The following is a 13,565-nucleotide window of genomic DNA, read 5'->3' as shown; positions in this document are numbered from 1 at the left end:
AAAAGATCGATTGCACCTCTGAATTGAGGCAATTCATTATCAGTTATTACGGGGGCAGTTGCTGGCACCGAGAATGCCCCTCTACAAAAAGAAGTTTTGCAAGCGCAGCACTGCTGTTTTGGTATATGGCCAGCTTTTAAATGCATTTAGTGTAAAAAAAAATTGCGGAACAAATGATGTACATTATATGTTTTGCTGATGCGAAAGGCTGTAGAACGCTTGAAGAAAAGGAATGCTCACGGTGCTCTCACAGTCGTCCTCCTCAATGACTCCTCTCCCTCCCTGTTACTTTCCTCCTCCCATCATCATAGTAAATCTTTTGCTTCTGGCCCCATATCTCCCTTTCTGTGGCCCTCTCCTTACCCGATGTTTACCTGTAACACCCCCTTCCCCTTTTCCTACGTTCAGCCGACCCGAATTTCAGCCGAAAGTCTATAGCATTGGGGAGCACAGCTGTTATTTTCCCACTTTTCAGATGCATGGAAATTGTGTTCCTGTGATTCGTTCCTGCTGTACGTCTGTCGCACGTCCAGTTCCTTCGGCGTGGTTGGCAATGGCACGCAGCGGGCGTTAAACTGGAGCCGCACGAAAACATGGGCAGAGCCAAATGTGTTGTTCCCATTCCAAAACGTGTTTGTACTTAGCGCAAGGCAGCGCGAGTGGCGGACGGCACAGCATCGGCACGTGTGATCGAGAGAGCCGCCCAGCTGAGAACGAGAGACCCGAACACGCATCATCGTCACGTTTGGTGCATTAGGGTCATCGGTTTGAGAGACCGATAGAGCGATCAGCTGAATGAACACAACTTGGGTGGGCCAGGGGGCTTGTGGCATCGACCAGCTGGGCGAACACGTGCCTGGTCTGCTCGAGTGACCTCGTGTGAATGAGAGAAGCTGCCGGTTTGCGACTGCCTCGTACTCCCGGACCCGTTCTGCTTTTGGCTCACGCCTCACTCTTCCTCTCCTGAGACAGAACTTTGATAGAGAAGTCTGCTCGCGCGCCTTTCTGTGTTACCCAGTCTGCCCCTAGCAACGAAGCATGAAGGTTGCCAGGGAAAGTGCCGGAGCAGCGAACGACAGGACTGTTGCCTCTTAAGACAATTTCCCCTACTCTGTTGCTTTAACCTCACCAGTCTTCAGTAACAGTTGCCTCTAGGTTAACATCAGCGAGGTGTTTCCCATCCCACTCAGCTTGAGCGGAAGATAGCACAGCTCAGGTCACGGGTATGACCTAGGAGGGACTTAACCTCAAGCTGTGTCACTAAATATCTATCTAGGAATGTGTAAAATTTTAAGCTACATCTGGGCTTTGGATTAAAGCTCCTGAGAAGTATTGTTATTAAAAAATGTTTTGCTTGCTATTGGAAACTCTCTCATCTACTCACTAAGCTGTCTGTTTCTCTTCACCCCAGGTGAACCTGGTCATGGACAATGGCCGCTCTCTTGGCCTGATGATCCGGGGAGGAGCGGAGTACAACCTGGGTATTTACATCACCGGCGTTGATCGGGGATCCGCTGCGGAGTTCGGGGGCCTCAAGGTGGGTTGAGGGACCCTGCACTCAGCTCTGGAATTCCATCACATCTGGTGGCCATCTCCATGACCCCTTATTTAGGCTTCGGGGAGCACAGCTATTTCAGCAGCCCCTCCTCCCTTTGGTTCTCGCGGTAAGCTGTCAAATGGCAGGCGACATGTTGCCGGACACCTGCTGGCTTTGCTGAACAGAAGGAATCCCCGCAGGTGTCTGAGTGGTGATTAATTGCCCAAAGCACTATCATCAATCACCCACTTGTGCGCTTCTTGCTTGTTAAGAGTCTTTGCCAAAGGAACATAGAGGTAACGGGCGCTTTTAATTGACCTGTCACTTTTTGAGCAAATGTGAGCTGTCGGAGAAGACAGAAAGGGAATTGAAAGGCCGTTTGCACGTTCACGATCTCTGAACCTACCTGTCTGCATGGCCCTTCATGCCCATCCAGAAGCTTCTGCACATGCTCTAGAAAACAGGTCTACAGTGAATGTGCTTTTTCTTGTTGGGGACCTGTGTACGCGTACATGTACAGGCAGTACAGTGGCACAGGTGGTGTTGCTAATGACTCAGTGTGTGGAGTTTCCATGTTCTCCTTGTGTTCACTCTGGTTCCCTCACGCAGTCTAAAGCTTCAGGGGGACTGGTGACTCCAAATTGCCTATAGTGTGTGTGTACATGCTGGCGTACCACATTGGTCTGGTGTAGATGGGTGAATGGCTGTAAGGAATTTAGTTCAGTGCATCTAGCACTGCAGATGTTGCCTTTGAGAAAAGTGTTTAAGTACTACATGAGAGTCATTGTATTTCGAAGGAAAGTGTCTGCTACATTTGTTAATTTAGTTGATGCGCTTCTGTGAAGTAACTTGCGCTGTTAAGCTACAATTATTTATCCATTTAAACAGCTGGGCAGTTTTACTGGAGCTATTCGGGGTAAGTAAATCAAGTTCTTCAAGGGTACTACAGGTGGATTTGAACCTGTGACCTCCGGGTCTGAACACAGATGCTCTAATCACTATACTACCTATTGATATGGTATCAAGTTAAATGTTCAATATATATCTGAAATTAGCAGTTTTTTTTTTGTTTGTTTTCCTATTTTCCTCCAACTCCTGGGTCTCTGTTCCGTTTGTTAGCAGGGGTGCAGATATGGACAGATAGATTGTGCATGAAGTCGAGGGAAATGCTGAAGCCACCTGCTCGGCGTTGCATTGTGTTCGGCATTGCACTGGCGCTCTTTTGACAGGAAAATGGATGAAGCGGTGCTGGCCACGCGTTGGCCGGGCAGACACCTAAATGCCCAGTAGGCCCCTCGTGACAAACACATCGCAGCGCTCTGTCTGGGATAGAGTGGAGCTTGAGATTCGGGCCAAAGAAAACAAAAATGCACAAACGCACCGCACATCTACGCGGAGGCAGATAATTCGGTCTTTCGCCTGAAAGCAACGGGTTCGCTATTATTCCAGGTGAGATGACACAAGCCCGAGAGCAAGCCTGGGCGACACCTTGAGCGATTGCGCCATTATAGCCGGAGCCATAGGGATTTAAAGGGGCTGTCTGCTTTGAAACCCCCCCATCCTCATGTCACTACTTTCCTATTATATTCCTTTGCATTCACAAACTCGGACTAAAAGGAAGCTGCCCACCACTGCTACTGTGTCCCTGGCAATAACTTTATTATTTTGTTCTTTGGGAGGAATTTCATCCAGAGAGACACTGGCACTTCTCCCATTTATTGGTCTTCAAACGGCTACTAAAACAATGGACTCTTCGTTTATTATTATTTATTGATTTTGCTGAAACTTGTCTCCAGAACAACTTAAAATGTGAAGCTTTTACACAATGCTACAGTGATTTACCTGTTTATCACATTGGGTAATTTTTACTTTATTTATTTAAGGTAAGTGCCTTGATCAAAGATACTGCAATGAGAGGTAGGTTTTGAATCTTGGTTTTTCCGTAACAAGATGATGCCGCTTAGCACTGCACTACCTACCCACTACCTCTACCTCTGCGTTAGAAAGTCAGTTTGTTTCGTGCAAACTTGTGGTTTGGTGAGAGACTGGGCCACAATGACACAAAAACCTGTATTTTTTAGCACTGATTTTGGAGGGAAGAGGAATGAAAATGATCTGAGACAGAACTAGACCAGAGTGGTGTTTCAGGTTTCAGATTTTAGGATTGCGGCATCGTAGCCTGCAGACTTCAGCGAAATGTGTGATTTATTCTTCCAAATTGAGAGTGCATGAGGAGGACACGGGATGATTATTAAAAAAGAGTGATGGGGAAAAAATTATATAATGGAGAGGAGTATGAAACGAGAGAATGTAGCGGAGCAATAAAAGAGGAAGAACAGAGGAGATATGTTTAGTGTTGGGGAAATTGGGTGTTTTTTTCTGTAGACTGGGCCAAGGTGAACTAGAGATGCCGGGCTCAGTGCTTGCAGTTTCATTCATGCAGTTTGAATCTTGAGCCAGATCTCCTTACTGGCTGCCTCCTCTTCCTGTTCGGCAAGCCCAAAAGCGACTCCCCAGAAATGTGACACGGGAAGAAGGTATCGACCCCTCCAGCATGGTAACAGAACATGAGAGCCAGCAGATTGCTTGATAGGGTGCCAATGGATTGTTGCTGAGACAGACAGGACATTGTTAGTTTTCAGGGGGCTTAATTCAATTCCTTGACGCTTCGCTTATCGCTAAACGGAAAGGTGGCACCTTGCACCTCTGGCTGCCAGTCACAATAGGCCACCCTTGAAGGGAGCATGACCCAAAGTGTATCATTTTCTCTGGCACCCCTCCACCCAGGGGATAAGCGGGCCCCTTCCGTATTGTTTGGAGACCCCTCTCTGTGTTTACGTGGTACCTTCCCGTCCTGGCAACTGGGCTCAATGGCCCGAAGAAGTTAAACATGCCGTAAGTCATGTGCGCATCCCCGGGGAGTTGGCAACAGAAGCATGCTCTGGCACAGCCCATCACTGCAGGGGTTGTTCTTCTGCCAAAGACATGAAAGCGTGGGGCTCTGCACTTCTCTGCAAGCAGGAAGACGTCTTCCTGGAAAGGACGAAGGGCTCGGCTGCAACGCATTACTCAGGCTTTGCTGAATGGGCGCTCTTTGTGTTCCATGCAGCATATGCATTTTTACTGTGATGCAGAGTTGTGTTGTTTTGCAATGTGTACATTTTAATAGGTTCAGCAGGTGGCGTAGCAGCTGGAGCAGTCGCTTTGAAATCAAAGGACCCGGGTTAAAATCACTGCTCTCCATGTAGTATCCTTGATCAAGGCACTTCACCCAGAATTGGTACAGTAAAAATTACCCAGCTGTTTCAGTCACTGCAAGTAGCTTAGTGTACAAACCTTGTGCTGTAAGTCGCTTTGAAGAGAAGCATTATACCAGCAAATAAATAATAACACACCAGCTACATTCACTTTTAGCCGTGGGAAGTGCTGTGGGTAGGAGCCTCAACCGATGGAACAATAACAGATGTTGTGCCACTCATGTTCTGTAATTTTTCGTTTCATTATTTTTTTTCGCTGCACACTTTGTCATGTAGAACAGATCTTAAAAATGAGAGAGTAGTATTCTCAGAGTTGTATTTTGATTATTTACATGCTTTATCCCTTCTTAAAAGACCCTATTTTAGCTTTTCCGTTTGCCAAAAGGTCATAATTATTGTGTGAGGACAATTATGGAAAATGCTTTTGTTCATTCATTTCTTCACTAATGCTCTCTGTACTCTTATGAAGTCATTAGCCTCATTATATAATTGCCCTTTACTTTCCTCTAAAACACTTGCCTTAATGCCCTTTGCTGCGCTTTAAACTGTTCTAGATTTTTGAAGCTTTTATCCAGAAATGCAAATATCTCCTTCTAAAGCATTAGTAGTTTAAGCCAAGTTTCTGCATCATTTGCTCTGAGCGAAGCTTGTCAAAACGTTACCTTCAGATTGTTCACGCTCCTCTTGCTGCGCATCTTGAAGATTATTGTCAGGTTCATGCAGATTTTGAATTGCATAATGGTTGTTTTAATTGGGATCAAAATGATCCCAGTGCCACTTTTGAAAGCATGATGAAGCTCGGCGATGTTCATCCTTAAACGAGCATGGCTCTACTCCCACTATGTCCCCATAGGGGCATCCCAAAAAGTGAAGTTTGCACCACCGTGCACTTTCAGAGACTTCATCTGTCATGATTTTGTTTTATTGAATTCTTTGTTTTTCTTCATTGTGTTTTAAATCGACATCCCCAGCTGCCGTTTTGGAGCAGAGCAGCTGGAAACGGTAATAAGAAATCAGCCAAGTGTCTCACAGAGCTCAAAAACACACCATCCCAACACCCCCCTCACCCTGGGGGTGTGTACGCCCCAGTGTACGGACGATTAGTGTGTGCCCCATTAGGATCAGCACTGTTTACCCAGAGTTCCTCCAAGCTGTGTGAATAATTAATGCCGTTAGCATCAAGGGGCTCATTAAGAGGTTTTGGCACAAGGGCATTTTCCTTTGGAGACAGGAGCAGAGAGGGCAATGTGGGATTTAGGTGGGGAGAAAATACACTGTTGACAGCTCCACTTTTGCTCTCCAGGAGAAGGTGAAGCCAAGGTGGCTTCCTACGTTCACACCCTTCTTTCCTTGGCCTACTGAAGATCTTCTGGATCACCTGGCCAGGATTTGAAAAAACAAAAAACAACAGCTGTGGTGCAAGGAGGGAGACAACATCTGATTTTACCTGCCTTCCTCTCATTTTAAGGGACTCTCAGGGGAGGTGGCAGAACTAAGTCAAAATTCCAGATTTCCCCCCTAGCTATTATTGAAGCTTGAAGAGGGACTCCTAGGTTATTTCAGATTCTTCCTTTCAAGAGCCGTCGACCCGTTGAGGAAGGTTATTCAGTTTATTCCAGTTTCCCCCTTCCCAGTGTTGTTGAACCATTAAGAAAGATACTTTTCTTGTTGCTTGTGTTCTTGAACCACTGAGGGCGATTCTCCCCTGAGACATGTAAAATTTCAGTTCTGCAGCTCTGTTTCTGAAGTGTTTCTGGAATGAACTCTTCAAAACCAAGATTTTGTTCCATTCGCCTAAGTCGGAGTTCACTGCCTCAATCACCGCTTCGCCGTCTGCCCTCCCCTCCTCTTTAACTGTTTTGCATAATGTAAATGTACCACTTCAAATTAAAACTCTAATACGCTTCTTGTCAGCGCTATAAAATTGGCGTCTGTTACTCCAGGGCAGTTTTTTTCTGGATAGAAACAGAAACTGATTTGCAAACACTCTATTCTTTGTCCCCTGTGGGTCCCCCCGCTGTATTAATACCACTCCCAAGCCTCTCTTACTTTCCTCGTCTGTCATCTGGTTAAAATTTGAGCAAACTCGAGTATTTACTCACAGAGCGCTTATATAATGTCGGGGTGATGGCAGCGGGAAGATGAAGGACCGAATGAAAACAGTCACAGCCAAACAGGCGGCTCTGCCGTTGCTGCTGTCTATCGCGCCCGTCCCCCCGACTGACCATAATAATCTCGCCAACATCAAGTCGGACCCGCGTTGCAAGAATCAACGTCGCTACCGTTTCTGTTTGATTTGGAGCGATGGAGGGGTGCGGGGATCGATCTGGTAGGGAGCTCTTACACACAGTCACCCAGGAAGCTTGTTGAGGAGGGCGGGACTTAAACGGGCCTCAAACCGCCAGGCTTGTTTCTCTGTGCACTTAGGTGTGGACTTTTCCGTTGGCATAGTCACCAATTTCTCATGGAGCCTCCCGTGTCCCGTCTCCTCTCGTTGCATTCAGTACGGAGCGTATCCGAGTGCGGCCTGGGCTTTCTCCCACCCCTCGCGTCTCTGCTGCCAAGGTTCCAGCGTTATTCTAACTGCACTCGCTCTTGTTTCACCACTCAAACCCTCTGTGTGTGCCCCCTCAAAGCAGCCTGTGCTTTCTGTGCCTGTGCCCCCACCCTGCCCTCTCTCGGCCCTTCCCCCCGTGCAGGTGGGCGATCAGATCCTCGAGGTGAACGGGCGCAGCTTCCTGGGCATCCCGCACGATGAAGCCGTGCGCGTGCTCAAGTCCTCGCGCCACCTGATGATGACGGTGAAGGACGTTGGTCGTCTGCCGCACGCCCGCACCGTGGTGGGAGAGACCAAGTGGATCGCCAGCTCGCAGATCGCCGACGGATCCCCACAAAGCAGCGTGGCGGGGTAAGCCGGGCTGGGAATCCGTGCTGAATGGTTGTGGTTTTAGGGGTGACTGAAATGGTGGAGTCCTGGGTTAGATGGAAGTAGGTGGATGGTAAATGCGGTGTGAATTAGGGTACATGTGAGAGGATGAGCGCTTCTTGGGGGAAAACGGTGAGGCTGCTGAATCAGCTTTGCAAAAGTGCGTTCCCCTCCCCCACTCACAGAACAAATACCATTATACTTGGTTTTTGGAGAGTTTTTTTTTTTAACTAAAATTTCAGATGTTCACAGTGAATATTTAATGTTGTCTTGCGGTAAATGCAGACACATGTGGTGTTTACACTCAGATGACAAGGTGGGGGCGGATGTGTGAAGCTGACACATGTGGCGAGGGCGGATGTGTGAATGTGGAGGCGAATGTGTGGTGTCAGGAGGTCAACAGCTCAGTGACATGCAGAGAAACCTTTCCAAGATAGCTAACACATCTCTCATTGCTGTCTTAGTTGGTGTTTGAAGCGAAGGGGAGGTTGGACCCGAATGGCATTTCCCATTCCGGGAAGTGGTGTTAAACGCATTTTATTGATTTTATCAACACATCCACTGGTGGGCAGAGCAGCAGTCTGAACTCTTGGCCCTCGCTCATTCTCCACGTATTGGACATTACAGATCCTGGCTCGGTTGAGGGGACCAAGTGCCCTGGAGCACGGTCCAGTCACTGTGGACCACCTATGCACGATGGCAGGACAATGACTGCCCTGCCCACTGATCACATATCGGTTTGTGTGGGTTATCGGTCAGGCTGCTTTCCCTTTTGACCACAGGGCAAAGAGGGTGTTACCGCTGTGTGTGAGGTCACATGACATGGGATGCCGCTGCACAGTGAGCCCATTAATTCCTGTTTCTTTTCCCATCTCTATTCTGCAGGCTATCTATGGATCAAGGTGCTTCTGTGTCAGAGAAGGTGAGACCAGACCACTCTTCTCTGGTGATACTGATTAAACAGAGATCAGAAGGACACATTGTGACTTGAATGGCACTGAGCGACATCAGACTTTTATGTTATTTGCTATTAGACTGCATGTTAGGCTAATTGTGCGTTGAGGTGAATGCTCAGTGTACTTTCTACCGGGGCGAAGTGTGCTGGAAGGTTTGCACCTGCTGCCGAGTGAGGTTGTTGAGTGCCCCTCTTAAGAAAGCTTTGGACGAAAGACGGGTGAAGCATGCGGGAGCATCGTGCACAGTGGGCGTTTATATATGTTGTAAGTGCTTGATTGCTGGGCCTGGTTAGGGGTTTGGTCTAATACTCCCGTCTCACAGTGTTGTTGCTACAAACCGCACCACTTACCGCACCTTCAGCCATTATTCGTTCTAAACAAAACCCAAACAAAACTGAATGAGCAGAAATGTGTTAAAGCTCTGATGAAGTGAACTCCCTACCAAACCAAGAGGAAGTACAAGCTGACATTTGGAATGCTGGACATCCAGGAGGATGGCTGTCAAACCCGATGCTGTATGGCGAGGGTCCTTTGACTGGCCACCCCTCAAAAGCGATGTCTCAAGTCATCAGTGTCCGTTCTGCACTCTGCAATTTTGGGTTCATGGGAACAGGTGACACCCGGGCTGTCCTTTCCTGGAGACATGCATAACGAGATCTTCTTCCTTCCTTGGAAGAGCAGATGGGTTGATGACTGATGTGGATGTGAACCTTGGGCTGCGTCCTTACCGCTTCTTTTTCACTCCCCTTGCCTTTTTTCTAAACATGAAAGTTTGCATATTGCTGTTCCGCAGCCAGCCTCATCACCTGAAAACAATGACACGGAAAACGTGAGAAACAAGACGGACTTTTTCGTAAAGGTGTTTTTGCTTTAATCTTAGACAGTTCTTAGGTAAATATTAGCTATGCTGAAGACGGCTTTCTTATGTAAGGAACCCATATTTAAATAGAAGAAAAAGAAACGTTGCGTAATGCGCTGCAGAAAGCCAGGTATGGCGCTGACAGAATTTTATTGTAAGAGTTTAAATTTTTATTCCGCACCGAATCATTTGTGTAATCGCCAGTTGGCTCCAGGGTAGGATATTTGCGGTGTGTATATTTAGTGTCTTTCTCTTCTCGTCTTCGGGGGTTAACTAAATAAGTTAATGTTATAAAAAAAGAATGCTCTTTTCCCACAGTCCTTCAGGCCTATGTGTCTGTGTGTGTTTGTGTGTGTGTGTGTGTGTGTGTAAGTACAAATATACAAAAGCCAGGCGGCTGCCTCTGAGCTGGCTGAGAAACAGACGGGAGGTGTGTTTCAGAGGAGCCCAGAGATGCCCAGCGGTGAAAACAATGCATCGGCAGCATGGTAATGTGCTCCAGGTGACTCCAGAGCTGCGGGTCGGGGATGAGATTGTCTCGCACGTTACATAACCACACGGCACCACACCCAGAGAAGGACAGATACACTGCGGAGAGTCTGCCTACGAGTGTGAATGTGTGTGTGTGTTTCTCTCCTTCTGCACACTCCTTTTATTGTGTTGCGTTTCCCGTAGTGTCTCCAGGCTCGGGAAAGGCACTGTATGATGAACGTATACTTTCTATTACTCGACAATCTGACTCACGGCAATGTCAGGAGAGAGAGGACGCCGTCCTCACTCTCTCAGCGTGTGCACGGGATTGTAGAGGTGGGGGTGGGGGGTTGAGTGCTGCTATTTCTGGCGGTGACAGGACAGATGACGCACAGTTCGGAGAAACGGGGGGGCTTGTGCCTGGTGTGTACGGGAAGTGGAGGTAGCTTCAGGTACGAATAGAAAACCTGTGTGTGCTTTCTGTATGACGTTAAAAAACAATATATCACACTTGTTTAGTGCTGCTGTTACACCTAAAATTGTTACGCTGTTTAGAGTGGAGTAAATCACCAGCAGCAGCAATATACAGGACAGGGTAGAGAGCAATGGCTGCGATGGGGATGAACGGACACCGGATAAAAGTAGCTTCCAAAGCGACATACAACTCGGGGAAAACAAAACAGATGGAGAGATACAGATACAGACATGCAAGCCTCGAAATACAGTCAGTTTGTCTGATGCCACCACTTAACAGTATACGTCGGATTGGTAGCTGTAGTACAGATGCTCCTCGACTTACGACGGTTCGATTTACGTTTTTTCAACTTTACCATGGTGAGCTGGCGATAGAAATTCAGTAGAAACCGTACTTTGAATATTAAATTTTGATTTTTTCCCGGGCAAGCGATATGCGGTGTGATACTCTCTTGCGATCCTGGGCAGCAGCAGCGATTCGCATCTCCCAGTCTGCTACATGGTCTCTGTACAGATACCCCCTTATCTACGTTGTGTTTTGTGGATCCATAATGTCACTGAAAAGTCCATCTGTGTCTCCTGCTACTGGTCGGAAGAAGAAGAGGAGGTCAATTACTCTTGAGGAGAAACTAAGTGACAAGCCTCTAATGGCCATTACACGTATGCTGGGCTATGATGTTCGGTAGGGTAGGTGTATTAAGTGCATTTTCGACTTATAATGGGTTTTGCGGAACGCAACCCCATCGTAAGTTTGAGACCGCCTGTATATTGAATTGGTAAAGAGTACTTCTTTATTTTCGGCAAATAATTTACACGTGTCAATGAATCAGACAGAAGATCAGTAGAGAAATGGGTTAGAAAGAGGTGTTTGAAGACCCTTCTTGAATTTTGAGAAGGATTCAGCAGTTCTGAAGGACAGTGGCAGATCATTCCATCAGAAGTGTCCCGGAACAAAGAACTTTCGGACTTTTGAGTTTAAACCTCTTGTGCGTGGGACCGGTCACCAAGTTAGCAGGTAGAGGAGCAAAACAATCCAGCTGGGACGTAGCGAGTGACAGTAAGTGACACCTGTTGCCTTGCAGTCAAAGAATCCACACTAATTCTTGAGCACAGTACCCATCCTGAATCTATACAGCAAGAATTACCCAACTGTATAAATGTGTAAATCACTGTAAGCAGATTAGTGTATACAACACCGTGTCTCTGCAGAAGAGCAATCAACTAAATGAGTAAATAATAATAACAACACTAACAAGGTCAAAGCAGAGCCACCCGACATACACAAACACGTGTTCTCCTTTGAGTGTAAACCCTCCCTTCTCCATCCTTATGTGGAATGCTGTATGCACCGCATGCGCGAGTTTTCCTAAAAAGACTCATAATTATTCCCGTTGTATAACAGCTCTGGGTTCGTTCAGATGCCAGTCACTATTTTTCAGAGTGCTGCAAAAACATTTGTAAACATCGGTACCCAGGGATCTGTGTTGCGAGGATGTAGCCGCAAAAACCAAGTTGTGCTCAGCTTCCGCACGTTTCGCAAACCTTTACAAGGGAGGAGTCTGGCCAAGTTACAGGAAAAAATGCGTGCAGGCCGACTTAAATTCCATGACGCCATGGACTGGTGCACGTGCGCGGCATCCATTCATTAGGATGCAATTAGCAAAGTGAAACATCTCAGATAGCTAATTAGCGACAGAGCTGAAATCACAGGCCAAGGAGTTCATCGGCGGGAAATGAAGGGAGGGAGCGCCGAAATTTCACCAGTGTAATTACAGCGTCACTCTTCTGCGAGGCTGCCGGTTTCTTTCCGACCGTTAACCTGGGAAACACGGTCGACCCTTTAACGCTGTGAGGTCATGATGCTAGAGACACTGGTATGTGCATCATGTACGCTGCACACTTTAGTTGGAGTTTTTCTTAATTGCTGTGTCATCAACAGCACCCGCACTGTCCCAGTTAAGCTAATGGTTCATACGTATTATCAATAAATATTTGTCCAATAGGGGTGCGCGGTGGCGCAGTGGGTTGGACCGAGTCCTCCTCTGGTGGGTCTGGGGTTCGAGTCCCGCTTGGGGTGCCTTGCGGCAGACTGGCGTCCCGTCCTGGGTGTGTCCCCTCCGGCCTTACGCCCTGAGTTGCCAGGTAGGCTCCGGTTCCCCGCGACCCCGTATGGGACAAGCGGTTCAGAAAATGTGTGTGTATATTTGTCCAATGCAGGGTCACAGTGGACCAAAGCCTGTCTTGGGAGTGCAGGGCATGAGGCGAGGTTCACCTTAGATGATGATGTCATGGGGCAATCACACACATATAGAAAATAAGGAAAACTTGCCAGTTCACCTGAAACACATCCTTGAACTGTGATAGGAAACCCAAGTGAACGCTGGGAGAATATACAAACTCCACACAGACTGAGCTGGCTTCAAACCCATGAGACATATAAAGTTCTAGATGCTGAATTGTTCACACTCTCTGGAGTCTGACTGACACCATGTGATGATTACAAGGAGCACACATGATGGATTGTCAGTGATTACGTCTTCATTGTCTTCTCCCACAAGCTTGTGCGGATCCATCAGAATCGCTACTGCCTCGAAAAAATCGCCGCTGCGATCAGAAAGGGATTGTTGTGTCCCTTACCCAACCACTGCTGCCTTCATAGCTTGGTTATAGATGAAGCCAGATTTCACCGATAAGCTAATTAGGACCAGGTCATGGTCATATGCAGAGACGGGGATCGCAGAGTCGGTCAGGATGCCAGCGTGTTTGTGCAGAGCCAGCCTCTGTGGTCCACCCTTCGTAAACTCAGGCCGCAGGATGGTAATTGTAGCGCGAGGAACGCTTTGGTCAATCACAGACACAGCCAAGAGCCTTATGTAATGAGCGGCATTGTGCTCCTTGTGTACTGCAGTGCATCTGCACACAGAAAACCATCATTCAGCCCAGAATAATGCAGGCTCAATTGCTTTTCATGTGTGACCATCGGCCCGATTGCTTCTCGGCTGCTGCATTGCTGTACGCCAGCCCAGTAGGAAGCATGGCGGTCAAGGACTCGGCTTCCAGTTTGTGTGCTAGAAGAAGCCAGTTC

At 47.5% G+C, this 13,565-nt stretch overlaps 1 protein-coding gene across 2 annotated transcripts in view; it reads left to right on the top strand.

Annotated features, from left to right (window-relative positions):
- whrna (whirlin a) overlaps positions 1-13,565 on the top strand; it is a 59,158-nt gene that overhangs the window by 31,136 nt on the left and 14,457 nt on the right. For both annotated transcript variants that reach the window (XM_029253022.1, XM_029253021.1), the window contains exons 3-5: positions 1,412-1,537; positions 7,494-7,702; positions 8,606-8,642. In XM_029253022.1, coding sequence (XP_029108855.1) covers positions 1,412-1,537; positions 7,494-7,702; positions 8,606-8,642 — 372 coding nt within the window. The remainder of the gene's footprint in view (positions 1-1,411; positions 1,538-7,493; positions 7,703-8,605; positions 8,643-13,565) is intronic.

This window comes from Scleropages formosus, chromosome 6 (assembly GCF_900964775.1).
Source record: "Scleropages formosus chromosome 6, fSclFor1.1, whole genome shotgun sequence".
Lineage (NCBI taxonomy): Eukaryota > Metazoa > Chordata > Actinopteri > Osteoglossiformes > Osteoglossidae > Scleropages > Scleropages formosus.
This window is presented reverse-complemented; position numbering and strand designations above follow the sequence as displayed.